General features: G+C 57.5%; 1 protein-coding gene across 4 annotated transcripts; it reads left to right on the plus strand.

Annotated features, from left to right (window-relative positions):
- Nucleotides 1-2,291: 2,291 nt before the first annotated feature.
- VASH1 (vasohibin 1) lies at nt 2,292-24,695 on the plus strand. 4 transcript variants are annotated; one of them, XM_064571408.1, is made up of 8 exons: nt 2,292-4,106; nt 9,798-9,886; nt 11,082-11,141; nt 12,587-12,661; nt 15,596-15,977; nt 17,553-17,665; nt 18,584-18,657; nt 23,806-24,695. In XM_064571408.1, exons 1-7 carry the CDS (start codon nt 3,804-3,806, stop codon nt 18,654-18,656), a joined length of 1,095 nt encoding a protein of 364 aa, XP_064427478.1. In that variant the 5' UTR covers nt 2,292-3,803; the 3' UTR covers nt 18,657; nt 23,806-24,695. The 4 variants fall into 4 exon arrangements, with proteins under 4 accessions (XP_064427478.1, XP_064427477.1, XP_045757248.1 ...); XM_064571407.1 differs by lacking the exon at nt 23,806-24,695 and having other exon boundaries at nt 2,297-4,106; nt 18,584-22,514; XM_045901291.3 differs by lacking the exon at nt 23,806-24,695 and having other exon boundaries at nt 2,306-4,106; nt 11,085-11,141; nt 18,584-22,514.
- The last annotated feature ends 178 nt before the right edge of the window (nt 24,696-24,873 follow it).

Here is a 24,873-nt window from a genome sequence, read left to right on the forward strand (position 1 = left end):
TCTGCTAAAATGAGATTAAGGTACATCCCTCTCTAGTTTCACCATTTTCTCATCTATTTGTATGCATCTCCCACCTTGCCGGACATCTGTCTCCTCCTCCTTCTACGAATATATCCCAGAAAACTCTAGGCTAGATCACGCTGGCCTTGTACCCAATTCATCTCTTCTTTCCCCAGCAACCCACTTAACTGGCAAGTTGCCCTGGGTATGCACTCTCATAGCTTCCTGGACTAAGCCTCTGGCAAAGCACTTTACTAGAATCATGTTTAACCATCTCTTCCAGTAGTAGACCATAAGCCTCACCAGGGCAAAGCTCACATTCCTCTTGTTCACCACCATATCCCCAGTGCCTCGTACAGAGCCAGGCACATGCTCAGTAACTATTTCCTGTTAGAATGTTTGAATAGACTCCAAATCCATTTTATTATTTGTCATTTCAGGAAGCGTCGTTTCACAGAATTAACCATCTAATGCTGCATAACAAAATACCCCAAAACTTACTGGCTTAAAACAACAATGATCACTTCTTATCTCTTGTTTTCTGTGGGAGAGAAATTTAGACAGAGCACAGCGAGGTTGGCTTTATCTCTGCTCCTTGTCTGCGACCTCGGCTGGAAGACTCAAAGACTGGTGGTGGAATAATCTCAGCTCACCACTTATCCGATGAGTGATGCTGGTTGTGAGCTGACAGCCTAGCTGGGGATGTCAGCCAGAGCACCTCCTGTCCTCTCTCCATGTGGTGTGGGCTTCCTTACAGCAGCGTGGCTAGGTTCAAGGGTGGCTGTCCTGGGAAAGTATGAAAGAGACAGGAGGAACGTCTCCTTTTTATGACTTGAGCTTAAGAGTTAGATAGCATCACCTCCACCACGTTCTGTTCATTAGAACATCAGTCGCTAAGCCCAGCCCACAGTCAAGGAGAGGGGAAGTAGCCAACATCTTTTGAAAAGAGAGGTGGTAAAGAACTTGCAAACATGTTTAAACTACCACAACCACTTAGCTAGCGCAAGAGGCCAAGTGCAGGGTGAAAAGTAAGTGTCTAAAGAAGGCTTCAGTTCAAATTATTATCTGTGTGAGCTTGAAGGAATTGCTCTCTGAGAATCAATTTTCCCATCTGTACAATGAGTAGGTTGCAATTGTTGGTGCTTGGTGGTTTTCATGCTCGGAGTCTTCTTGCCTCAGTGAGCTTAAGAGGATCGCCTCTCACCTAGCTTTCTTGAAGTCCCATGACCCTTCCCATCACTCATCACCCTTGGTTTCTGACCCTGGAGGCAGCAAGAGGTAGCTACTGGAGCTCAGGGGACCTAGGAAGTTCAACACCAGGGATAACTTTAGGGAACAGAGGAGGAACCACTGAGCACCTCCTGATTCTCCAGGGCCTTCTCTGTCCCAGCCCAGGTGTAGAAACCTCAGCTTGTCAGAGACGGGGTGGTGAGAAATGCAGCAGTTACAGACCTAAACAATCCACATATGCGGGTTGGCAGGCCAGAGCCCAGGAATCTGCATTACCCCACCCCCCACCCGCACAAGACTGTCATTCATACTAACTCCTGGTGGGAGAGAGGACAGAAGGCTTAAAGCGCCCATGGCTATCTGTCTCCTTTAAAGTTCTTTCCTTCTGCTCCCTGTTCGCGCCTTTTCCGCGTTACTGCTCCGTGGAGGGGGAAGAAAAGGTTGCCTTGGGTCTCCGCAATCCTGGGCCCACACACAGGATTGGGCTGTCCTTTCCCCTTCTTCTGAGCCGGCTGGACCCTGCAGGACCGTCGCCTCACACTCCCACGGGACGCGCGGTTCCCAAACCCAGCAGCCCCTCTGCCCTCTGCCCTCGGCACGAGAGCGCCCACCGCCGGGTCCAGGGAAGCCAACTAGGGGCGAACCCCACGCCTGCCCCTCCCACTGGTGGAGGTCTTGGGGTGGAACTGGGTGGCTTTTAACCCTTTCGCTTCCAGAAGTCGTGACCCTAACCCCCAGATGTCCTCCTTTAAGGAGCCCGCATGCCAGGAGGGCTCTGCGCTCACCCGGGGTGACGAGCTCGGCTGATAGATGGGGAAACCAAGGCCCACTGAGGGAAGCGATCTGTAGGATGTCCCGCAGGAAACTAGACTCTAACTCCTGTCTAGAACCCGGTCCTCCAGGCCCGAGCTCTCGCTCCTACCCCCTGAGGGCCCCTGCGAGGTGCTTCCTTTAGGAAATTCCCGACCGCGGGCCTCCCGAGCCCGGAATCTCCGCGCCGTTTGCGCTCCGTGCAGCACGCTGCGAACTTCCTCCGCGGCTCCGCGCCGGCTTCGCCGCGCCCTGACAGAGAGGTGAGAGTCGAGCGGACGACACCTTGCCTCCTAGAGATAACTTGGGGCGCAGGGCCGGCCGCGGGAGGCGGAGGGCCCGGCGGGGACGCGCTGGCCCTTTAAGGGGGGGACGGAGCGCATGCGCGGCGCGGGCCGGAGCCGAGCCGGGTGGGCGGCGGGCGGGCAGGCAGGGGCCGCGCGGCCGGCGCAAGCTGGGCCCTGGGGCGGCGGGGGCGGTGGTGGCCCGAGCCTCGCGGAGCAGCCGAGCGGCGACCTGCGCGTGGACCCTGCGCTCGGCCGGCTGCTCTCCCGGGACTAGCGCAGCCCGCGCTCGCCGGGGCTTTGTCGCTCGGCTTCAGCTCCATCCGCGGGCTGTGGCTGCGCGAGCCTCGAGCCCTCCCCGCGGGCGGTCCTTCCTCCCCGCCCCGCTCAGCCCGGGCAGCGGGAGCGCGAGCGGACCGCCGCGGAGCATCCTTCGCCCGGCCCGGCCGCGCCACCGCCCATGCCGCAGCCACTCCGAGGCTGCGACCGCGCGGCCGGAGCCCGCCGCTCGGTGACCTCAGCCTGGCCCCTGCGCGCCGCCCGAGTCGGCCCCGCTGAGCCCCGCGCCCGGGAGCGGGACCCGCGCCCCACGATGGCTCGGCCGGCGCTGCGCGGCGCCGGGTGCCCGCTGTCCGCCCGCTGAGACGCGCCGGGCTGGGGACCGGCGGGGCCTTGGCGCTCCCCGCCGCGCCCTTCCCCCTTCTGAGAGCTGCGCTGCTGTTTCCCGGGGGCGAGGGGACGGGGGCTGAGACAAAGCCCACTTTGTGCGGGGAGTTGGCCGCGGGCGTGGAATGAGCGCGTCGGCGCGCGCCGCTTCCCCGCGCCCCGCCAGCTGCGAGTCTCGGCTCCCAGGCTCGTCGCGTCGAAGAAATCGCGGGCCCTCGCCACCCTCCGGTCCGGGGGTCCCGGCTCCGAGCTGATGCGGCCGGGAGTCGCCTCGGTACCCCCCGGAGCGCACGCCGGCGTGAGCGTGCGATATTTTGGAGGGGAATCTGTTTTCTCCAGAACTGGGACTTGGGGCGCCCGGTCGGCCCGGGCACCGGTGCCTTGACCCTCTGTGGCTGCAGGTCGGAGCTGTCTGGCCTCAGTTTCCCTCCGACTTTTCTCCTCTGCAAGCCCAGACTGCTGCCGTCATTGTTCTCGCTGTCAAATGGGGGAGCTTTGTGAAGGCTGCCAACTTGGGGTGTGTTCTCTTTATCCAGTTTCACAAAAAGAGCAAAGCCTCTAAGGCTGACCCCGGACAACCACCTCTCTACTCCCTACTTCACGTTGAGGCACTGATTTTTTTTTTTTCTTTTTCTTTTTCTTATGGAGTAGTATTTTATTGTACAGGAGCCACGCCCTGGTTTCTTAAAGGCGCCTTGCACTCTGTTTGGCCATGTGTTATCTCTGCAGCTGGTGTGTGGGAGGCCTCCTGTGAGCCACCTATTTTTTTTCTGCCTCCTGATACATACTCCCACCCCCGTCAAAGATTCGGGGATGCCAGGGGGGAAGAAGGTGGCCGGGGGTGGCAGCGGTGGTGCTGCCCCCACTGTCGCTGCCGCCCCCTCTGGGGTCAGACGTCTGGAGACCAGCGAAGGGGCCTCAGCCCAGAGAGATGATGAGCCAGAAGAGGAAGGGGAAGAGGACCTGCGAGATGGAGGCGTCCCCTTCTTTGTGAACCGGGGTGGGCTGCCTGTGGACGAGGCCACCTGGGAAAGGATGTGGAAGCACGTGGCCAAGATCCACCCCGATGGAGAGAAGGTGGCCCAGCGGATCCGTGGGGCCACAGACCTGCCCAAGGTGAGGGATGTGTATGTGTGTGGATTGGGGGGGGGCGGTATTCAGGGTTTTAGTGATGTTGGGGCTGGGAGAACAAAACCACACCTTCCTTGGTGGGCTAGGGGACCACTGGCATGGTAACGCTTTAAAAATACAGACAGGTTGTACTTGTCCAGAAGAATTTTCTCTCAACTGCCACTGAGGTTCTGTGAGGTCCACATACCCTGTTTCCAGTAGGTGCTCCTCCATCTCTTTTTATTTATTTTTTTAAGCTTATTTACTTAAGTAATCTCTACACGCCAGTGGGGCTTGAACTCATGACCCAGAGATCAAGAGTCTCATGCTCTTCTGACTGAGCCAGCCAAGTGCCCCCTCTTCCATCTCTTTTTAAATACCCATGTTTTGTGGGCAGGGCAGTGGATTAACTAACGAGTACACCAGCGTGGCTTACATCTTATTTGCTAAGCCAATGAACTGTGGGCAGAGAGGTAATGAAAGACTAAGGAGGATACAGGGCTTCAAGTGTTGAGAAAATATTTTCATGCCTCATCCCACTGAGTTCTCAGACAGCCTTGCAGAACAAGCAGGGCTTGGGGTCCCATTTTACAGATGGAAACTCAGGTAGGACCTCAGGTCCCACAGCCAATAAGTTGCCATAGAGTTGCCATAGACTCAACCACGGGTCTTCGGGTTCCACGTCCTCTGCTCTGCTGGATACAAGATGTGGGGCAGTACGGAAAGGGCCTGTGGAGAGGAGTAAAATTAAATCATCTTTCCTATAGGGCTGACTCCATGATGGCTGTCCTTTGGTTGAGTCCCCCATGAAGGCTGAGGCTGTGTCTCATTCATCTTTGTCTTTCCAGGGCCTTCTGTGCGCCTCGCACAGGACAGGCACTGGTGTGTGTTTGCTGGATGAAAGTGCTTGAAGTTTTCGCATGCATAATTTTTGGGGTATTTTAGCATTATGGTTGAGACTAAGGAAACACTCTCCCCGATGCAGAAATGCCCAAAGAAAAGCGCTTGGGGCAAAGATCAGAGCCCAGTGCTTAGTCGTGCCTGCTCAGGTGAGAAGGGGACCAGGGACAACGGCCCTTCATGTGGAATAGACATGGACACAGCCTGTTTTGTTTTATTTTTACCAAGTTATTGGTGGAGCCATCAGAAACTGTCTTCCGGGAAAAGGGAATTCAGAGGTTGAAGGCTGAACAATGGCCTAATATTTCCTGGGGAAATAAAATATGGATTGATTTTGCATGGCTCCATAATTGCCCTGTGTAGAAACTTGGAACTTATGAAGCTAATCCCTTATGATTGGACATTATTTCTAATATTTTATTCTTAAGATGAACACGGTAGCGAACATTCTAAGACATACATTTGGGGATCCGTCTCTGATTATTTCCTTGGCATAAATTCCGGGAAAGGAAGCATTGCGTCAAAGGATACGGATGATGGTTTTGATTGCCCGCCTCTCCGTGTGAACTCAAGCAGGCCCTCGACCTATTTGAGCCAATTTTCTCACCTGTGCGATGGAGTGGAGTGTGGGGAAAATTCAGTGAGAGACTACGTGTCAAAGCCCATAGTTGTTACTGGAGGTTTGTTACCTCTCTTCACGTCTTCCGTCAGGAGGGGAGGCTAGGTTTCACATGATGTTGGCGCCAAGAGGGCCAGAGCCCCACGCTTCTCCCAAACAGCAGTGAGTCGGGGGTTAGCAGACAGCTCTCCAGCACCTTGCTTATGTCTGAATTGGGCTGTGGGAGAGTGTGAATGGTTCCCTGCAAAACTGTCACCACTCCCCAAGACTAAAAAAAATCTGCCAACTCATTAGAGACTGGTCTGTAATGTCATCCTGTCATCTTCAACCTTCACGTCTAGGAAGGACACCCATGAAAAATGAAGCTCTTGGTTGGGTGTGGAGGGGATGTCATGACTGACAGTCTGGTGGAGTGGAAGGGGTCTTGTGAGCAGACTGGAAAAATTCCGAACTCTCCCTCCTTAAACCATGGGACAAAGGTCACAGATAGAGAAGCTGGACATCTCTGTGGGATTCCTCTTGGACCTTAGCCCAGAATAGAAAGGAGCCCTAGAGTCTGGGAGGCACCGGTGGTTGGATCCCAGAGTGCCAGCAGCAGAGACAACCAAGCCCTGGGCTGGCCCCTCCTGGGTGGCCGTGCCCTTGGAGGCATTCTCTGCAGAGGTCACATCATGGCGGGCCCGAGAGCTGTTTTGTTGGGTTGGCGTACTGTTTTAAAAGATCACTAGAGCCAAAATGTAAAATTGGGAGATTTCACCTAAAGATCCAGATTGTGGGCATCTTTTCAGAAAATGAGAAGATCTGGGAACAGAGAATCTGTGATCCCACATAGCAGCTGGCTGCTGGAGCTGAGGAGTCGTTCCCTCTCTCCCAACTGGCCACAGTCCCCACCACGCCCTCCCCGCCTGCCTTCCCCCTTTGTGCTTCCTGCCCGGCCCCTGCCAGGGGCTCAGCCTGGGAGCCCTGTAGTGTAGTGTGATACAAAGAGCTCGGCAGAAGAATCTAGCATATTCAAATCCTCATTCTCTCATAACTGTTTTTGTGTGAGGAAGGCATGCAACCTCCTTGTGCCTCAGTGTCCTCAGCTGTAAAATGGGGATAGTAGCAACACCAGTGTCTGAGGGATTTGGGGAGGGATTGATGAAGTCAAGCATGTGAAACCAGGGGAGCACATAATGTGTGCCCAGCAAATGGAGCAAGGCCTGAAGGTGCGGTGGCCACGCCCCAGGTGCTTTGGGGGAGCATCCTTTAGAGGATGATATAGTTCATTGAAGGGCAGCCTGCTTCCAAAAGGATCTCAGGTCCGGGAACAGTTCGTGTCCTTTCATAAGAATCTCTCCTTGATGTTCCAAGCTGCCACCACCTTTAAAAGCTCAGGGGCCACTTCTCCCAGACCAGCTGCTGCTGGTCTTCTGACGGTGGCTCTGGCCACAGAGCTCCTCCAGATGGGAATTTGGACATCTCCTCAATGTGCCGGCATCCCCACACGCTGACCAGCCGCCTTGGCCCACACTGTAGTGACGCTGAGCAGGAATCGAACCTTTGCCCTGTGCCAGTCCCTGTTCTAAGGCCTCAACGTGTAGCACCTCCTTTATGCTGTGAGGTTGGTTCTGTTACGGTGCCCATTTCACAAATGAGGCATCTGAGGCACAGAGAGACCTTCAGGAACTTGATGCCAGACAGTAAATGGCAGAGCTGGGATTTGGATTGAGATGGTCTGGTTCTGACCGGCTCTATCAACCTCCAGGCTGTCCTGCCTCTTGCCCCCACCTTCATCTGCGGGCTGATCCACCTCCCCGAAAAGCCTTCTTGTTGTGCCGGTTGAAATGGATTCCACCAGGGAGACTGTCTTAGTAGAGTTCAGGACTTCAGGGGGTCGTGGACCAAGGGTAACCCTTGGCCTTGGTAGTGGAGGAGGAGCTGTCCCCGAAGAGATCTGGGTAGTAGATACCACTTACTGCCACGTACCCCACTTAAGTACCCCTTGACACTTCCTGGCTCCTGGTTTGTAGCTGGGGGTTGGGGGCAAATCCAGGCTACCAGTCCTAAAGCGGGCCTGGCCATTTGGATGTACAGAATCCTGCGTATTTGTTTTTGAGCGAATGAGTGTGTACGTGGACGTTCAGAAGAACAGCGTCAGCGCTGTCTGCACTGGTTAACACACATAACGTGAGTCATGCAGCTGGCCAGGCAGCTCCTTCCAGCTAAGCCTCAGTGGTGGGGGCCTTTGAGGCCCCACTTGTGAATCCCACATCTTTTTTTTTTTTTTTTTTTGCCTCTCTTAGAGTCCTTGCCTTCTCCCAGAGTAATCAATCCCTAGGTTCTCTGGATGGCAGGCGATGCCCTGACCCAAGGCTGGCTCTGGTAAGCGTCCATGAAGGACCCTCTGACTGGAGCTCCCTCCTTGTCTGGAGTGTCTCAAAGGAGGACACATTTTCAGTCTCTATCCAAAGCTCCTGGAAGTCCCTGGATGGCCTCACTCGAGAAGGGGATGACCCACTTTGCCTCTTAGGGACCTTCCACCTGAGGAGGTCAGGCGCCATGCTGTTCACAGCACATTGCGAGGGAATTTTTCCAATTCCTCTCTCCCCTCCCCCTCACCCCATATCCCTACACAGGGAAGGCTAGGCCAGGCCCTCAGAGAGTTCTGGAGCTCATCTGGCCCACGGTGGTCAAGCAGGAAGTGGAAGAGCGCCCCTCCCCCCAATCCTGGGACTTTTATCCCCCTGGTGACTGTACGTGGCTGCGTCAGTTTGGGCTGCATTGTGATGTGAAAGGGGAAATAGCTTCCTCCAGAGAGAGGTGTCCGCTGCTCAGGACTGCCCAGACAGGAAGGAGGGGACCAGCAAGGAAGAGAGGAAGTTCACGCAGAGCTGTTGCTCTGGACTCTCCCAACCGGGCCTTCCCTCCTGCATCTTCACCCTTCAGCGTGAGTAGGGGTCTGTCTGAGCCTGTCCTTTGTCTCCCTGTTAGCAGTGGCGCCCACACGTGAGTGTACAGTGATCACTGGTGTGTCACCTCCCTCCACATTAGAGCCCCAGACATGGTAGCCCTGTCATTTAAAAGGCTGTGCCCTGTGGGCTCAATATCTCACAATGGAGAACCTCTCCCACCTGAGCCCTACCCCAAGGTCACACAGACAGAGCTCCTGCTTTACCCTTTGGCTCACACATACCCCTATCCATGCAGCCTGAGACTCTGAGCAGCTCCAGCCCTGCTGGGTGGGCTCCATGTGGGCTGGCGGGGGTGGGGGGGGGGGCGGGGGTGGTTAGGGGGGTAGAGACCTCAGGGGGAGAGGGGGAGACCTCTCTGTGAGGAGCCTGAGGCCACCTCCCAGCGAGATGTCCTGGTGGCCGAGGGGGAGCCCAGACAGGTGGGCCTTGTTCCTGGAAGTCCGGTTCTTCTACCTAAAGAAGTCTGTTTTGTAACCCCAGAGAACCCTAGCTGGTGCTCCGCTTGGCCACCTCAGCCTCACTGACTTGTTGCAGCAAACTGCTAGAATTCAGGACCCCTGGCCTGAGAAGGGGACTCCTGTGCCTCCACGAAACCCCTCCAAAGTGGCTAGGCCATGGCAAATAGATCCCCGGCAAGGCCTGTCCCAAAACCTGTTTCTCCAGCCAGTGACCACTGACTGACTCCTCAGCAGTTCGGGCTGCAGGTGGAAGGCCTGTGCCTTCCAATGCTCTGTGATACTGGGGTGCATTCACCCTCACGGAAGGAGCACTCCCCCAGCCCAGGCAGGGCCCTGGGGGAAGGGGACAAGGGGTAGATCCATTTTGATCCAACACTTGAACCAGAGCAAACCCCAAACGCAAATGAAATTAACCCCAATATTGACATTCTTGTTGAGCCGGGAAGTTAATGGATATTTAAGATTCAAAACAGCTGTGAGCCAACCTGTGTTTTTCTAAAATTATGGAAGAAGCCTAAAATCGAAACATCAACATAAGGTCCAAATTAGGAATGCTGTCGAGTGCCAGGAGGGAGAGAAATGGCCTTGGTGGGGGGCCTGACCAGAACCTCTGGGAGCAGTTGCCGAGGACAGAGGGTCAGGACAGGAGGGAAGGGGGAGGCCTTCAGGCAGCGGCTTCTCTGGGGGAGAATCCTGGGTGTCGGGTGGGCTGGAAGCTCCAGGGTGAGCCTCCCTCTTATGACCAGAGCTCTTTCTCCGCCCCTAGATTCCCATACCGAGTGTGCCTACGTTCCAGTCCTCTACGCCTGTCCCTGAGCGCCTGGAAGCCGTGCAGCGCTACATCAGGGAGCTGCAGTATCCTCCCAGGTTCGGGGTCATGGCCACCATCTGGCTGGCCTGCTGGTCCAAAGACAAAGGGGGGCCCATCTCCAGATGGGGCTGGAGAGGCATCAGCAGAGCGGCCCAGTTCCACAAGGCCCAAGAGCGCTGTTCGCAGCGCATCTCTGTGGCCCTCGAGCTAGCAGGGCCTGGCTGTGGGAGGGTTTTCTCGGACAAGTGCCCGCCCCACGCGGGCCTCTCTGCCACCCACTTCCTCGTCCTCCGTGTGACAGGGTAAATGTCTCCTGAGGGGCCCGCTGGTGAGATTGTCAAGCCTGGGTCCCCCAGCCCAGACCTCCTCCTCTGCTGTCCATCCAGACCCAGCAGGAGAGAGGGGGAGCTCCCTTGGGGCTGTTTAACAGCTGTTTGAAAGGGATAGGGGGGAGGCAGGTGGAGGAGAAAAAGGATTTTACACTCCAGGGGAGTGTAAAGGGATAGGGGGGAGGCAGGTGGAGGAGAAAAAGGATTTTACACTCCAGGAAGTAACTTCTACATCTTGGAACGTTCTCCTAGTTCTCTGCCTCTTTCTTCCCTTGTAGGAGGCCAGCTGCCTCGCATGGAAAGACCTGACCCCCCTTAAGCCCGATTCCCCAGTATCCCTGCTCTGGGCCTCCCCACCCCCTGTGCCTGCCCAGAGCTGTATGTCCTGAGTCCTCTCGCTAGGCCCTTCCAGCTGTAGATGTGACAGGGATGGAAGGACCAGACATGGGGCCTGAGCAGGAGAAAAGACAGACTCGTTACCGGAAATCAGGTCCAGCCCTTCCATTGTCCCAGTGGGGACGTTGTGGCCCGAACTGGGGAAGGCGGTTGGCTCAGGAGCAGCACCTGGTAGTTTAGCTGCACTGGATGCAGCTCCCCAGCTCCAGCCTCCTGTCCATGCACATTGCTTCTCCGCTGGTTGGAAAACGATGCGCTGCCAAGAGCTGTCCGCTCCGTCTCTCCCAGCCCTGGCCGGCCTGGCTGCCCGCTCCACAGCTCACAGCCTGGAGGGGAGAGCTGTGCTGGCCTCTCCTTTCTGGTGTTCCAGTTTCGAGTGCCTTGTGGCAGCACTTTGTGGGGTTCTTACCGAGTCTGCACCCTGGGAGTGCTGGGCCCGGGGTCTGGCGGATGGGTGGGGGCAGAGGGACGCAGCACTTCCAGACCCAGCTAGGAAGCCCTTAACTGGCACCCGCAGGTACAATCACACAGGGACACAGTTCTTTGAAATTAAGAAGAGCAGACCTCTGACAGGGTAAGTTTGGGGAGCACCCTGTCTCTCTGCACCCAGGTAACAGTGCCCCCAGCCAGGTTGGAGCGCCTGGGGACAGGCAGACAGGGACACTTCCCAGGGGAGCCAGCCAGTGGGGGCAAGTACCACCGTGGGGCTCTTAGGTTGTCCTAAAGGGGGAACTCTTGCCCAAGATGAATATTCAGGGCTCCCTTGATGGAACATCCATGCTGAGCTGGGAGAGTGATGGGCAGCCCCCCAGCCTGCCTTGGTGATGACAGAGGGTGTCCCAGGTAGATGTCTAGCCTCATCTCTCTCTCTTTTTTTTTTTTTTAATTGATGAGCCTAGCAGGAGAGAGCCAGGCCTCCCACTCTGTCCAGTCCCTGCAGCTGCCCACATACTCCCCATTGCAGGGGACCTGTCTGCTGCCCCATTTGCCTTATTGGACACTCTTCTAGTCACTTAGTACAAGGCCCAGTGTCTGCGAAACAGGGACCCCGCAGGAGAGAACACTGCATCTCTCACTTCCCATTCCGCCAGCCCCTGTAGACCCCTGGCAGGCTTCACCCCAAAGAAGCCCCAAAGGCAGAGGAGAGTGGAGGGTGAATGCCACTGCTGGGTCTGGGGGCTCAGCCCAAAGTTTAAAACCCTGTGTTTTCAAAATTAATGTGAATTTTACATCCTTCTCCACACACGACCGGTCCATGTTTGCTTTCTTATGAAAAATGCTTACATGGTCTGCTTGCTCAATGGCTTAATTACCCCTTCTCGAAAGCCCTGGGTCGAATCCAGCCTCTCTAGCCGAGAAGCTTTGCTCTCACTGTCCTACGGCTGCTGGGTGCTGGGGGCCCCACTCCAGCCTCAGTGGGATGGAGGAATCCAGCACCTTCCTGGGCAGAGCCAGTGGCCAGGCTGCGTTCCCAGGCCTGGGAGCAGCATCTGATGAGGAGGAAGGAACCAGGCCTCGGGGATAGGCTGTCTCAAAGTGGCCTGAATTGCAAGTTCAGGAACAGGCTGGGTTGTCACTGGGCAGCTAACTGCCTGAGAGCCTGTGTCTAGGCCCCGGGCAGCCAGCCAGCGGTGGGGGGAGCAGTTGTAATTAATTACAAGCTCTTTGGAGAAGCCATGGTTGAGTTAGGGGTGTTCACTGTGCTCCGAAAGGGACAAGAGCACTGCCAGGGCCCCCAGCATCCTTGGCAGGCTTTCCCACTGGCCCCCGCAACACCGTCTTCATAGAAGGCCCCCAGCCCCGTGGGTGTCCAAGACCTGCCTTCCAGGGCATGCCCCCCGCCGCCCACCTCTTCTCCCACCATTCAGGCTCAGGACAGATTGGTAGGGGTCAGGGGGGTGCTGGCCCTGAGCTGGAAGGGAGGGGGCACTTCTAGACCACCTGCTCCCTCCTGCTGACCCTCCCCCACTGGAAGGGCCTGGAGGCTGTGTCCTCATGGTTCTGCCTCCCTTCCCCCAGGCTGATGGACCTGGCCAAGGAAATGACCAAAGAGGCTCTGCCAATCAAATGCCTGGAAGCCGTGATCCTGGGAATGTATCCTTCCTTGGCCCTTGGAGACTAGGGGCAGGTGGGCTCACCCTCTCTGGGCTCCAGCTTTCTCCTCTGGAAAGGGAGGGCTGAATGAGCTCCAAGGTCCTCCCAGCAGTCATGAACTTGGTCCCAAAGTGAAAGAGCTCTTGGCAGACTCAGTCCCCAGCACCTCAGTTGCTAACTTTCCAGGCTTTTTAGGCAGATCTTTTTTTTAAGATTTTATTTATTTGAGAGTGAGAGTGAGAGAGAGAGAGAGAGAGAGAGCGCATGAGCAGTGGGGAGGGGCAGGGGCAGAGGGAGAAACAGGCTCCCCGCTGAGCAGGGGCCCCAACACCAGGCTCTATCCCTTCCTGGGATCATGACCTGAGCAGAAGGCAGATGCTTAACTGACTGAGCCCCCCAGGCGCCCTTAGGCGGATCTTTTTTGAGTCGTGTAGACACAGTGACTGTGTTCTCTGAGCCCCCAAATCAGGGCATATTGTCTCACAAAGGCTATCGTGCCATTTCGGAGAAACAGACAGTCTGGGAGAAGCCATTTAAATGCCCAAACGTCGGCATCTCCAGGACCCGTTGATTTGTGGAAATGATGGATGGGGTCTTTGAAACAAAACTGCCTCTTTAACAAAGCAGAGTTTCTGGGTCACCCCCCCCATCCAATGGGCAGAACTGAGGCCCCTATAGCTGGGCCACCAGGGTAGCGAGGTGGGGCAGATCAGCCCCAAGTCAGAGCAGGAGGCAGACAGGTGTTTATGGCCTGTTCTCTGTTCTGACTCGTCTGTGCCTTAGCTATAGCCTTTTGTCTCACGACAGAGAATGTTAGGCTTGTACACACAGAATAATACAGTGACTCCCATGTGCCCGTCACTCAGTCTTACCAGTCCAAGGCCAGTCTTGATTCATCTCTGCCCACCCCTCCCATCTCCCGCTTCCCATAGTACCTCCCAGCTCCTAAGTATTCCGTCTGCCCCCGACCCCCCGGTATAGGTGCTTGGCTCAGTGCTGCAGAGAGGGCGGGGGGCAAGCTGCCGAACAGACCTGGGACAAAACGGGGAGGAGAACGTGATGGTCAGGCCAGGAGCTCAGCTTCTCCAGGAGGACCGTGATCCAAGGGGGCACTCCCCTCACCCCTCATGGACATACCTACCTGAAATTATACACAGAGACCATAGGGCTGCCTCCTCAGGCCCCCTCCCGCAGACGCCCCAAGAGCTAACTCCACTGTGGCGGTGGTTTGCTGAGAGGCAGGCCCACCTCCGTGGAGCCTGAGAAGCCTGGCCCTGTCCAAAGGGTTCTTGGCGGGGATGTGCCTGAGGCCAGCCCGTGAACTTGAGGCCGCTGCCAGTGCCTCCTTCATGAGCCCACACTCTCTTCTTCAGGGGCTACACACACAGGTCGAGGCTCCTGCCCACACTGCAGGAGGGAGGGGGGACACTCTGCTTCCTCCCCGCAGAGCTCACCTGAAGCTGGCCCAGGCAGGATCACGTGGTCCCAGAGGCCTTTCAGAGGTTACCTGGGGACCGCTGGACAGGGAGATGACAAGAGCCACTCCCATTTGGGCTGGGGCCCCTCCCCGTGGTCCCCACAGAACTGCCACAGCCCCCTTGTTTGCTGCACGCACAGCGGACGCTGTACCGAGTTTTCTCCTGTGCCGTTCCTTGCTGAGCCCTGCGCGTGTGCCCTGTTCATCTCTGTGTCCTCCGGCACTTGCAAGGAGTCGGGCTCAGTAAGTACCCTAGCGACCCAAAGCACAGACTTCGGGGGCAGGCTGACCTGGACCTGAATCCTAGCTCTGCAGCTTACTGGCTGTGTGACCCCAAGCAAGTCCCTTAACATCTCTGAGCCTCGGAGTCCTCCTCTGCCAGAGGGCCCGGCCCGCTGGTCGTGCCTGTCGCGCAAGGTTGTTAGGACAGCTGAACAAGTCACTGCATAGAGGACACTTGGCGCAGTGCCTCTACAGGGTATCTGCTCCAAGCTCTTATCTGTTCATCCCCTTCTACGCGTGTGTTCAAGGAGAGTTCATTGAGTAACTCTTAGGTGCCTGGCTCTGGGCTGCGCCCCAGACAGGCATCAAGGAACGTGGTCAGACAAGGTCCCTGCTCTCAGAAGTTTGCGTTCTGGCAGGGGACACAAAAATAAGCAAGCGGACAAAGAAATAAGTAAAACTGTTGCAGTTTATGGCGAGCGTGTCAGGGAGGAAAGAAACGGGAGAGCCGAGTTGCGTTAGAAGGGGAGGTCAGCTATGACGGCTGAGCCTGGGGCGTGAGAGGGGCCGGCTGAGGTGGACACGGACGGCCCCCTGGTTAAAGGGAAGAGCTGGTGCAGAAGGTCCTGGGTGGGAACTCCAGGACGGAGAGACCGAAGGAGCGCGGCAGGCGGCGTGAGAGGTCGGAGCCGGCAGGCGGCCCAGGCCGTGTGGGCCTCCCGGGCCGGGGAGCTTGGCTGGGTGTGAGGGGCAGTGGCCAAGGGCGGCTGTGCCCTGGGGGGCAGCAGTGCGAGAAAGCGAACAACTGCCTGTGCATCTGGGAGGAAGTGTATGCGTGAGAGAGAGAGAGAACGTGAGAGCATGTGTCTGCGAGCGAGTGGGGGGCGGGTGAGGGGACAGAAGGAGGGAGGGAGAGACAGGGCTGCCGGCGGCGGGCCTCTCTCATCCCTCCTCCAGCCACGAGGGCTTCTGGAAAGCCCTGCAGTTTGCAGCGGGGAACTCACGGTTAGCTATTAATAGTTCGCCAGCCCTGCTTGACATCCTCGCAGCGGCCGCGAATGACTGAGAGCCCTGACCCTACAGGTTACTTTATTGAGCACCTACTGCATGCCAGGCTCCAGGCGGGAGGACGGGATGCGGGTGGGGCCGGCTGGGGACCGGCCCTCGGGAGCCAGGGCGGGGGGCCCTCCCCGCGCCTCTGCCGGCCGTTTCCTTAGCCGGGCCGGCGGGCCCAGTTACCTCACCAACAGCATGCCCACCCTGGAGCGCTTCCCCATCAGCTTCAAGACCTACTTCTCAGGGAACTACTTCCGCCACATCGTGCTGGGGGTGAACTTCGGCGGCCGCTACGGGGCGCTGGGCATGAGCCGGCGCGAGGACCTGATGTACAAGCCGCCCGCCTTCCGCACGCTCAGCGAGCTCGTGCTGGACTACGAGGCCGCCTACGGCCGCTGCTGGCACGTGCTGAAGAAGGTGAAGCTGGGCCAGTGCGTGTCCCACGACCCGCACAGCGTGGAGCAGATCGAGTGGAAGCACTCCGTGCTGGACGTGGAGAGGCTGGGCCGCGAGGACTTCCGCAAGGAGCTGGAGCGCCACGCCCGCGACATGCGGCTCAAGGTCAGTGCGGCCGCCCACCCTGGGCCCGGCCACCGCTTCCTAGTGCGCCACTTCTCGGGGGAGCGCCACCCGGCCCCCTCACCTTGGCCCCCACCCCAGCAGAGGTGGAGCGAGGCTCAAGGGACGTGATGGGGGTGAAGAGTCTCCGTGGCGGGGCGGGGCTTGCCTCCCGGTCCCCTCAGGCGGGCAGGCCAGGGAAGGCTCTGGAAGGAAGCAGCAGGTGAGCTGGGTGTGGGTGGAGGGCAAGTCTGCCACCCCGGGGAGAACCGCAGGGGTACGACCCTCTCTGGTGGAGCCCTTGGTTGGGAGATCAGGGGCTGTCTGGAGGAAAAGGTAGGGCCAGGTGCAAGGAGCCTCCGTCAGTCCTGCATATCCTGACCCTTGACCTCCCAAACCCTGCATTCAGTAGAGGACCAGGAGGAAGTCAGAAACAAGAAGGAAGACATACCATGGGAAGACGAAGAGGGTGGTGGTTCCTTCTCCCTCTTGCCCACCTGCAATGAGCAGGAGGGCGAGGGGCTGTTGTACCCTAGCAGGTGGGCTGAGCTGCTGAGAAGCTTGCCCACCCGCAGCCTTACAGTGGGCAGAATCTTGACCTCTCTTTGGGTGCCCCTGGGACTGGGGAGCCTCCCCTGGTGCCTGCCTGGCCCCTCCTGGGTGCTCAGCCCTTCCCCACTGGTCAGTCACTATGAGCCCAGGAGGCAGTTGGTGGCAGGGACGAGCTCTATTTTCAGGGCAGGAAACAGGTACAAGGAGCCGAGGCGCTTGCTCACAGGCGATGAGGAGCTCGGACAGGCGCTCGCTCAGTCTTGAGATGGGGGACACGGGCACGTCACAGGTGCTGGCAGTGCCCCAGCAGGGCCGGTCCGAGCTCGGCTGCCCTGCCTTGCCAGGCCCCACGCACGACCTTTTGCAGTGACAGCACCTTCCCTGTGCAGTGACCTTGCGCGGCTCTGGGGGGCTGGCCCTCCCCGGCGTATACCAGTTGCCCTGGCTCCGGCTGCTGGGGTCGTACGGGGTCTTCAAAGGAGCAGGTTAGACCCAGAATTGGAGCCAAGAGTTACCTATTCTTTAGCACTGTGATTCGCAATCTGTATGGTGCTAAGGATCCCCACGTTATTTGCCCCTCTCCGGCACCCCCACTGTATACCCCATGTTTTGAAAATTCAGGTCAAGCTGATCATGACATATAAACGATGTTTCGTTTGCTCTTCTCCTGTTTGCTTAATCATACATAGCTGCCAGTCTGAGCTTCTGGGCTTGGCTCAAGATTACCAGTGTCCCCCTTGGGACTGGTAGGATCCCAACCCAGAACGCAGACATAGGCTGCTTCCCCAGCTGTTGCATTCACGTGGCATGGGTAATGGCCCTGTTCTCAAGGGCTTCTTACAGGCTCACAGAGCTCAGCGGCTTCCCCCTGATGCAGGCTGCCCGGCTGAGGAACCCTTGCTCCGGCGGCAGCTTTAGTTCCTAGGAAACGGGTTTGGGATGACCCTGGGAACAGGGTAGTCTCAGGGCGGGAGGGGCTCTGGGGAAAAGCCCTAAGGGTGTCTTTGTTTCTTCCTCCACACCAAGATTGGCAAAGGGACCGGCCCTCCCTCCCCCACCAAGGACCGGAAGAAGGATGTTTCCTCCCCACAGCGGGGCCAGTCCAGCCCCCACCGCAGGAACAGCCGCAGCGAAAGGCGGTGAGGGATGGGGTGATGGGGTCGTGCCTGGGGGAGCTTGAAGGCAGCTTTCCCCTCTCATCTTCTAGATCCCTGTGTTTTTCTCACCCTTTTCCCACCCTTCCCTATTTTGCCGCCCCCCTTCCCTCCCCGCCGCCCCCCTGGCCGGAGGGAGGTGATGTGGGTTGGTGGGTTGCTGTCCCATTTCCCCGGGGCAAAAACCACACTCACTGGCCCCCTGGCTGCCCCGTGTGAGGCCCTGGTGCCAGAGCAAGGGGCCCACACAGAGGGTCGGAGGCAGCTTATGTGGGAGGGAGGCGGGGAGGGGTGGGCTCCTGCCAGACAATGAGTTCTCCCAGGAACACCGCTGGGAAAGGTTAACCTCAGATGTCAGCTGGTGGGCGGCTTTGAACCTGGCTTTTGCCCCTGCAAGTCTGGTGTTTGCCTCGATCTAGATGGCAGAAACATCCCATTAAAATACCAGGCCGCCTCCTCTCCTTTGTCTCCTCCCCAGCGGTCTGGCTCTTGCGTTAATATCATTGTCATTCAGGAACCAAAGCTCCGGGATGATTAAGGGGCACAAGCAGGCCTCCGTGGGCAGTGTCATTCCCTTCGACCCGGGGTGGGGGGCGGGGGGGTTGGTAGGGAATAGGCTCCCAGTGCAGCGAGCGACAGGGTTGAGCTAACCCTGTCACAGCCAGCCGCAGCGGGGGGCCCTCCAGCAAAGAGCAGGGGCCTGTAGGAGAGTGTCGGGACCACACGCAGGACAGCACAGGCAGGTCGGGGTTCCAGGAACACACTCCCACATGGACTTCGCTGCTGCCTTTGGGGCACCTTGAAGAATGGAGGGGGAGCTACGGGGAGCAGCCGCTGTTTGTTCCCCCCCGCCCCCACCAAGCCACTCACCCCTACCCCTTCTCCATTCTCTTTTCCCTGCAGGCCATCGGGTGAAAAGAAGCCTTCTGAGCCCAAAGCCATGCCAGACCTCAATGGGTACCAGATCCGGGTGTGAGGCACGTGGCAGTACCCCAGCCTCGCCACTTCTGGGGGCCAGGATCCATCTGCCAGGATCAGCCTCGTTCGTGGGGAGGGAGGGGGGCTGGTGATGGGGGGCAGGGCAAGAGGCAGCAGGAAGGGCCTGTCTCAGCTCAGCCACCCAAGCTGCTGCCCCTCCCACTGGGCCAAGACCCCTAACTTTGGGCCAAGAAGCAGTTAGTATTTTATTTGGAATTTTTAACCTGATAACTGAAGTTTCAAGTTTTTGGGGAAAACTTAAAAAACTAATGGATCTGCCCATCGCCAGAAGGCCAGTGCTTAGGAGATCTAAGTCCCACAAGGCTGGGCCAGGAGGGGTGGCTGGCTCTGCTGGCGTCTCTCTGGGACTTGAGTCCATCCTGTCTGTGGGAAATCTCCCAGCCCCACTAAGCCTGTGGCAGGATGGGGGTGGGGTCTGGGGAGGGATGGAGGTGTTTGTCCGGTTCCCCCTGCCCTGGCAGAATCTTGACCCAGGGAACGGGAAGCAGGGTAGAAATCATCCTGGGAAAGGTCTGTGTGGCCAGTATCAGGAGCTTGGCACAAGGCCACATCTGCCCCAAGAGCAGAGCCCAGGGCCCAGGAGAGCCCTTGTGCCCTTGTGGCCCACGGACAATGCTATGCGGGCTGTAGGAGAGCCCAGGACAGACCACTGGGGGAAGAGATCGCAGGCCCCTACCTGGTCTCCTTGCTTAGTCCAGCTCTGCCTGGTGCTGAAGCTGGGGGGCTCCCTGCAGAGGGGCTGGGCTTTGCCAAAGGCCCAGAGCTTCACTGGGTTCAGTGTGACTGTAGGGACTGAGCAGGCCTGGTGGGTCCAGGAACCGTGGCTGGGGATAGAGTGGGACACTCAGGCCTGGGGCTATCCCCTGGCAGTCCCCAAGGGTTGGGGGGAGGCACTGCTACTCCCGCCTTTCTGTTACCTCAGTCCTTGCTGTGAAAAGGAAGACCTGATCAGGATGCTTGTGCCTCAGGCCTGTCTCCCCTCCTTTAGCAGCCCATCTAGGTTTGGGGGTACCAGTGGCGATCAGGCCTCTGGCGTGTGGCTTGTCAAGGAAGAATCTGAACAGCTGGAGTCTGCACAGTCTGCCTGTCAAGTGTGAGATACCTGGCAGGCGAGTGAGAAGTGGAAAGAAGTTGGCAGGGTTGGGGGAAGGTTCTAGAGGCTCAAGCAACAAGGAGGTGGTAGGGCAAGGGTGCAGCTGGCCACCACGGAGGAGCAGAGCCTGGGAACTGGGGAGTGTACGTGAGAAAAGGATGTGGGGGAGAGTTTAGAATCGGGCTGCTTGGGGAATAGTGAGTTCTCTGCTGCTGGAAGTATCCAAGCAAAGCCTGGATGGCTACTTGTCGGGAAGCTGTAGAGAGGATTCAGGTTATGGGAGGGTAGCTAGATAAGGTGACCGGTAAGGGTTCTTTTCACCGAGAGGCTATGATTCAGCCAGGGCCTGGGCCCCGGAGAAGGGAGGATCAGAACTAGAGTGCTAAGCTCGCTCGCCCCCAGGGCCAGGCAGGGCATTAACAGGCGGGCTGCAGGGCTGGGTGGGCGCTACTGCTGCTCAGCTCTGCTCAGAGAGGGGCCCTGCATCGCCAGATTGTCTGATTTTTTTTCAGAAGCCAGAACTCTGGATTTTTATGTGAAATATCCTGACCTTTAAATGTTGGCAATCAGTTCAGAAAATGTAAAAACCCAAAATGGAAGAGAATGCCAGTTTGTAATCTCTGAAGTAGAGAGAGCTGGTGCTGGGTAGAAGTCCACTGAGACGCTTTGAGGTGGAAATCGCGAAAGTTCTAGGCTTCCCAGGGCGGGCTCACCGCTGAAGCCGGCCCATGTTTGTCTTCCTCACTCTCCTAGCAGACCAGAGACCCACCCGGTCACCAGCAGGGGTGGAGTGAAGATTGTGCAACTCCCAGCCTGCTAGGGAGATGGATGGGGAGATGGATGGGGCGAAAGAGGGCGGGAGGGAGATAGGATGCCTTTGCAAATGTGAGTGCCCATCAGGGAAGCACCAGAGGCTGGCAGCTCTTCACACCAGCAGCTTTGGGCCCAGAGCCAGGCCCAGCAGGAAGCCAGATGGGCAGTCCCTTGGGTTCCTCAGGGGTCACCAGGCCCTGGGGAGGCACCTAACCTGCACCTGGACTGTACCCCAGCCAGGTCAATTCAAGGGCCACTGTGACCCCTGACTCACCATCCCATCCCATCCCAGTTCTCAGGGAGTGGAGTGGTGGTCCCCACGTTCCCCACATTGGCCTGAGGCAGAGATGGCTCCCTTTGGGAGGTGTGCAGCTGAAAAGGAACGAGGCCTTTTCCAGGTCTGTGGTTGCCTCGTGCAAGCCACTCATCAGCAGGGGAGGGGACTCAGACACCCCTGTAGAGCCCAGGGTTTGAGGGAAGGCGTGTGAGAGGGGATTGGGGTCAGGGAGACGGGAGGAAACTGCTCAACCCACAGGCTCCTTTGCCAAAGCCATCTGGGGAGAAGGAAGTGGAATGAGGCCCACCCCTGTTGCTGCCTGCAAGAGGGAGCTGATCACCCTGAGCTGATAGCCCCCCGCACTCCCTTTCCTCGCTGAGCCCTCGGCCAGTGGAGGCCAGCACAGGATACAGCGGTGCTTTGTAATTTCTGTTTAACATTTTCTCATATGTAGCAACCCCTCCTCCCCTCCTGAGCGTGTTTACACGGGATCTGCTCCCTGGGGCCGGCCTGACTGCAGAGGTTCTGGGGAGGCAGAGGCAAGGACTTTGGGGCCTTAGTCACCATCCCTGGTTTCACCTCATCTCACTTCCTGTGAGGAACAGGGGCCTGGCTCCTGACTCAGGACTGCCTTCCAGCACTCAGTGGGGGCTCCTCTGCCCCCAGCAGTGGGGCGGGGGGGCGGGGGGGGGAGCTGCTGGCCTAGGAGGCCCCAAGGTGAGGTCAGAAAAAGCTGTTTAATGAAGGTGGGTCGGGGTGGCAGTGACTGTTCCCCAAAGCCCAGCTCCCTGTGCTCAGTGCTAGCTCAGAACACTGGGAAACTGGCTTCAGAGCCTTCCTGCCCACCTGCCAGTCCTCTCCCTCCCATGGCCTCAACGCAGTCTTGTTCCCTCAGCCATCGCGCCAGGCGCCATCCTTCCTGGCCGTGGCCACATGGGGAGGGTAGCAGCCCCCTGGCCTGGGTGCCATGAAGCCTAGGGCCAGGGTTCCAAGGAGCAGAAAGGGCCATAGGTCAGCTGTGTCTGGTTTCGGGTCCTGTCAGCACACGCCCCCCCATTCCTTCCATCTCGAACTTGACCTTCTGGCTCTGAGATGGGGTCCAGTTCTGGTCAGCAGCGTGCCCAGAGGCCCATGTGTCTGTGTGCACCTGGGTCTCCTGCCTGGGTGGCTTTCTGGCTTCGATGCACCAACATCCTAGGGCCCACCTTCTGGCCTCGGAGTACAGGAGAGTGCAAGCTGGGCCGGCATTCTGTGTTCTTTGTGCCGGAGCAGCCCTGCGCAGAAGGCTCCATTCGTGCCCGCTGAGAAGCCAGCTGAAGGGTGGGAGGGGCCACCCCAGGCCAGGCAGGGCTGCTGCGGGTGCTAGGTGCAGGCCCGTCAGTGTTGACCCCCTTGCACATCCTGGTGCTCCTGAGTCCCAAGTTCCCTTTCTCTCGGGTGTGCTTGGCCCAGGGGCCTGGTGATGGGGGCCGCCCCTCCCTTAAGCTTTGTGTTGGGCTGCCTGTGGGACCAGACTTTGTCCTTCCTGCTCTTCCTGTGTCAGAATTGCCCCTCCTCTCTCACTGTTACACCCCTCTCATTGCTGTGCTCACTTTTTTCCTGAAATGAATAAAGACTCCCCGGCTCTGGTTGCACGGGCTGGGCAGAAACCACATGGAAGCCTTGTCTCCTTCCCCCTGGGAGCTGGGGCTAGAGCCCACCCCTCCCACCAGTGTCAGCCTCGGTGGCTGCAGGAAGAACCTGACCAGAAACGAGGGGAGCCCCAAACCAGCCTACAGGAAAACCTGAGGCCCCTGCAGTCGTGAAACTTCTGGGGTTCCAGACCATCACCCTCAGCCTGCCTAAGCCACTCTGCTCTTGTTAATCCTAGCCTGGGAGATCTTTCCTGCTGGCTGGAAATGAACCCTTCTCCTTCACACAGCCAGCCTGAGCCCTGCAGGCCGGCATCTGCTCCTCCCATCCCAGTTCCCAGCAGCCCCCGGGGAACTGAGGAGGAAGGAGTATTCCCCTAGGAGGAAAGGTTATTTGAGAAAACCACAGCAACAGGGATCTGAAGTCCCTGCTCAGCAGTTACCCACAGTCTCAGCACAGAATCTATGGTGGCTAAAGCCACCGCCTTGGAGAACACCTCTGGTTCCACCCATCACCCTTGCTCCCTCCGGCTCTGAGCCCCTTCCCATGCTTTAAGACTAGCCCAACCGTGGCAACCAGACTTGTAGAATCCACAGCTTTAGTTTTCACCTGTACCCTTCTTTCCTCTGCTCTCCTTTCATTCAGCTGAGAGTAAAACCTGAACTTGTAAGAAGAGGTAGGGTATTTCCTCCTTATTCCAGCCAATCCTTGTTAAGGTCCTATGCTAAACAGCAAGACTCGCTGACTTTCAGGGGTGTGGTTGTAAAGCATGGCAGCTCAGAAGAGAGGCAGCCTGCTGGAATCCACGAACATCTTAGACTGTAGAGCATCCAGAGAGAGGCAGTTTTGCTACTTACAGGCTCATTTAAGTCCAATTTAAATGATACCCAAAAAAGACCTTTCAGTAAAGATAACCAGAATCTGTGAATAATGTGGATTGTACACCTTTACCCAAAGGCAACATTATAATGTACACATTCAAGTCCAGCTAAAATACCCAGTCAAGGGCCTGCGGGTAGACTTCAGTGACATGGGCTCATTCATCGCGGGGCCCCTGGATCGCTGGTGTACAAGTGAGGGCTGGGTCAGTGCTGGGACCAGAGTCCATCATGAGTTCAGCAGGCTCATTGTGGACACTGCTTAGAATTGGCAGAGAGGTAAGTATCATTGTGGACTTCCGGGAAGATCAGGACCCAACTTATGGGGGAGAGGGGTTACCTCATTTCCTGCTGCTCTGTTTCTTTCTGGCTCTCAGCATGTCCCGGCCTCATTTAGGCACATGACTAATTTGTGTTGGACTTTTGGATGCAGGTGGCACTTCTTGGATCCCTGAACATGAAGAGGTTGAAAGCCCTGTCACCCCGATCTGCCAGGATCTGACCTCTTGACCACCACTCTGGAGGGCAGGGGTGACAAGAAAAAGTGGTCATAGCAAAGACCAAAACAACTGGCCCTGATGCGGACTGCCTGGTAACCCTTAGTGTTTGCCAAGGGGGTGAGGGGACCAGCTGCTGAGGCTTGACAGGTGGTGGAGATGGGCCACCTCAGGTCGGCTGGAGGGACAGCTCTCTGGGGATATGCATTTCCTCCAACCCCCAACAAGAAAGGGCTTGGTCGTGGAAAAGATGAAACCTCCCGGAATTTAAGTGTAGAGACTCCAGTCTTCTCTCCACAGCTGTGTGCGGCCTCAGCAGCAGAGGACCTGAGGAGGGATGGGGCCGAAGGCAGAGTCGCCTTGGAAACACATTCAGTTCACATTCTCCTAACCGGGGTGAGAGCTGACCTTACCAGGCTCTCATCTGGCTGGTCCTTGCCTAGAACAGTTCTGCTTTGCGCGTTTGCTCAGGAGGGGGGAGGCGCACCAGGATGAGGCTGGAAGTGTCGGGCCACAGGTCCACCCTCTCCTCAGGTGGAAACTACAAGAGGGGGCTCCCTCCGACTCCTGGGAGGAGAGAGGCCACACTATGCATTACATAACCCATCAAACAACCCTCTGGTTAGTTGCTACACCAGGGCAGGAACTGGGGGAAAAAACAAAGTTCAAAGACAAAAGCCAGCAGCAGGCTGGTTGGTCATTTCCCTTCTCCCAGGCCCACCCCCCATGGGTCTGCCTTACAAGAGAACCTGTCTCGCCTACTCCAGGAAAGGCTATGTTCTGAGGAGGGTGGAGTGTCAAGGAATAAAGCAAAGGAGATACTCAATTTACCTCTTTGGGAATTGTGTTTCCTCAGATATAAATAGAGGTAATATATGAACACCTGCACTGCCACGTCCTAGTGTTGTCAACTGATAATGGACGTGGAAGTACTGTTTCAACTTAGTAAAAGTCTGTGCCAATGTCACGTGACTCAGGAACCCCTCCAGGCCCGGAAGGGGTCT

This window comes from Mirounga angustirostris, unplaced genomic scaffold (assembly GCF_029215605.1).
Source record: "Mirounga angustirostris isolate CCGP_5_RB_7025 unplaced genomic scaffold, mMirAng1.0.hap1 SCAF_9, whole genome shotgun sequence".
Taxonomy (NCBI): Eukaryota; Metazoa; Chordata; class Mammalia; order Carnivora; family Phocidae; genus Mirounga; species Mirounga angustirostris.

What these genes read in the sequence shown, in the direction of transcription:
- VASH1 (XM_064571408.1), top strand. Translation starts at nt 3,804, where the DNA reads ATGCCAGGGGGGAAGAAGGTGGCCGGGGGTGGCAGCGGTGGTGCTGCC. An exon ending in GGGCCACAGACCTGCCCAAG is followed by an intron (nt 4,107 to 9,797) that starts GTGAGGGATGTG and finishes CTCCGCCCCTAG; the next exon opens with ATTCCCATACCGAGTGTGCC. An exon ending in AACAGCCGCAGCGAAAGGCG is followed by an intron (nt 17,666 to 18,583) that starts GTGAGGGATGGG and finishes TTTTCCCTGCAG; the next exon opens with GCCATCGGGTGAAAAGAAGC.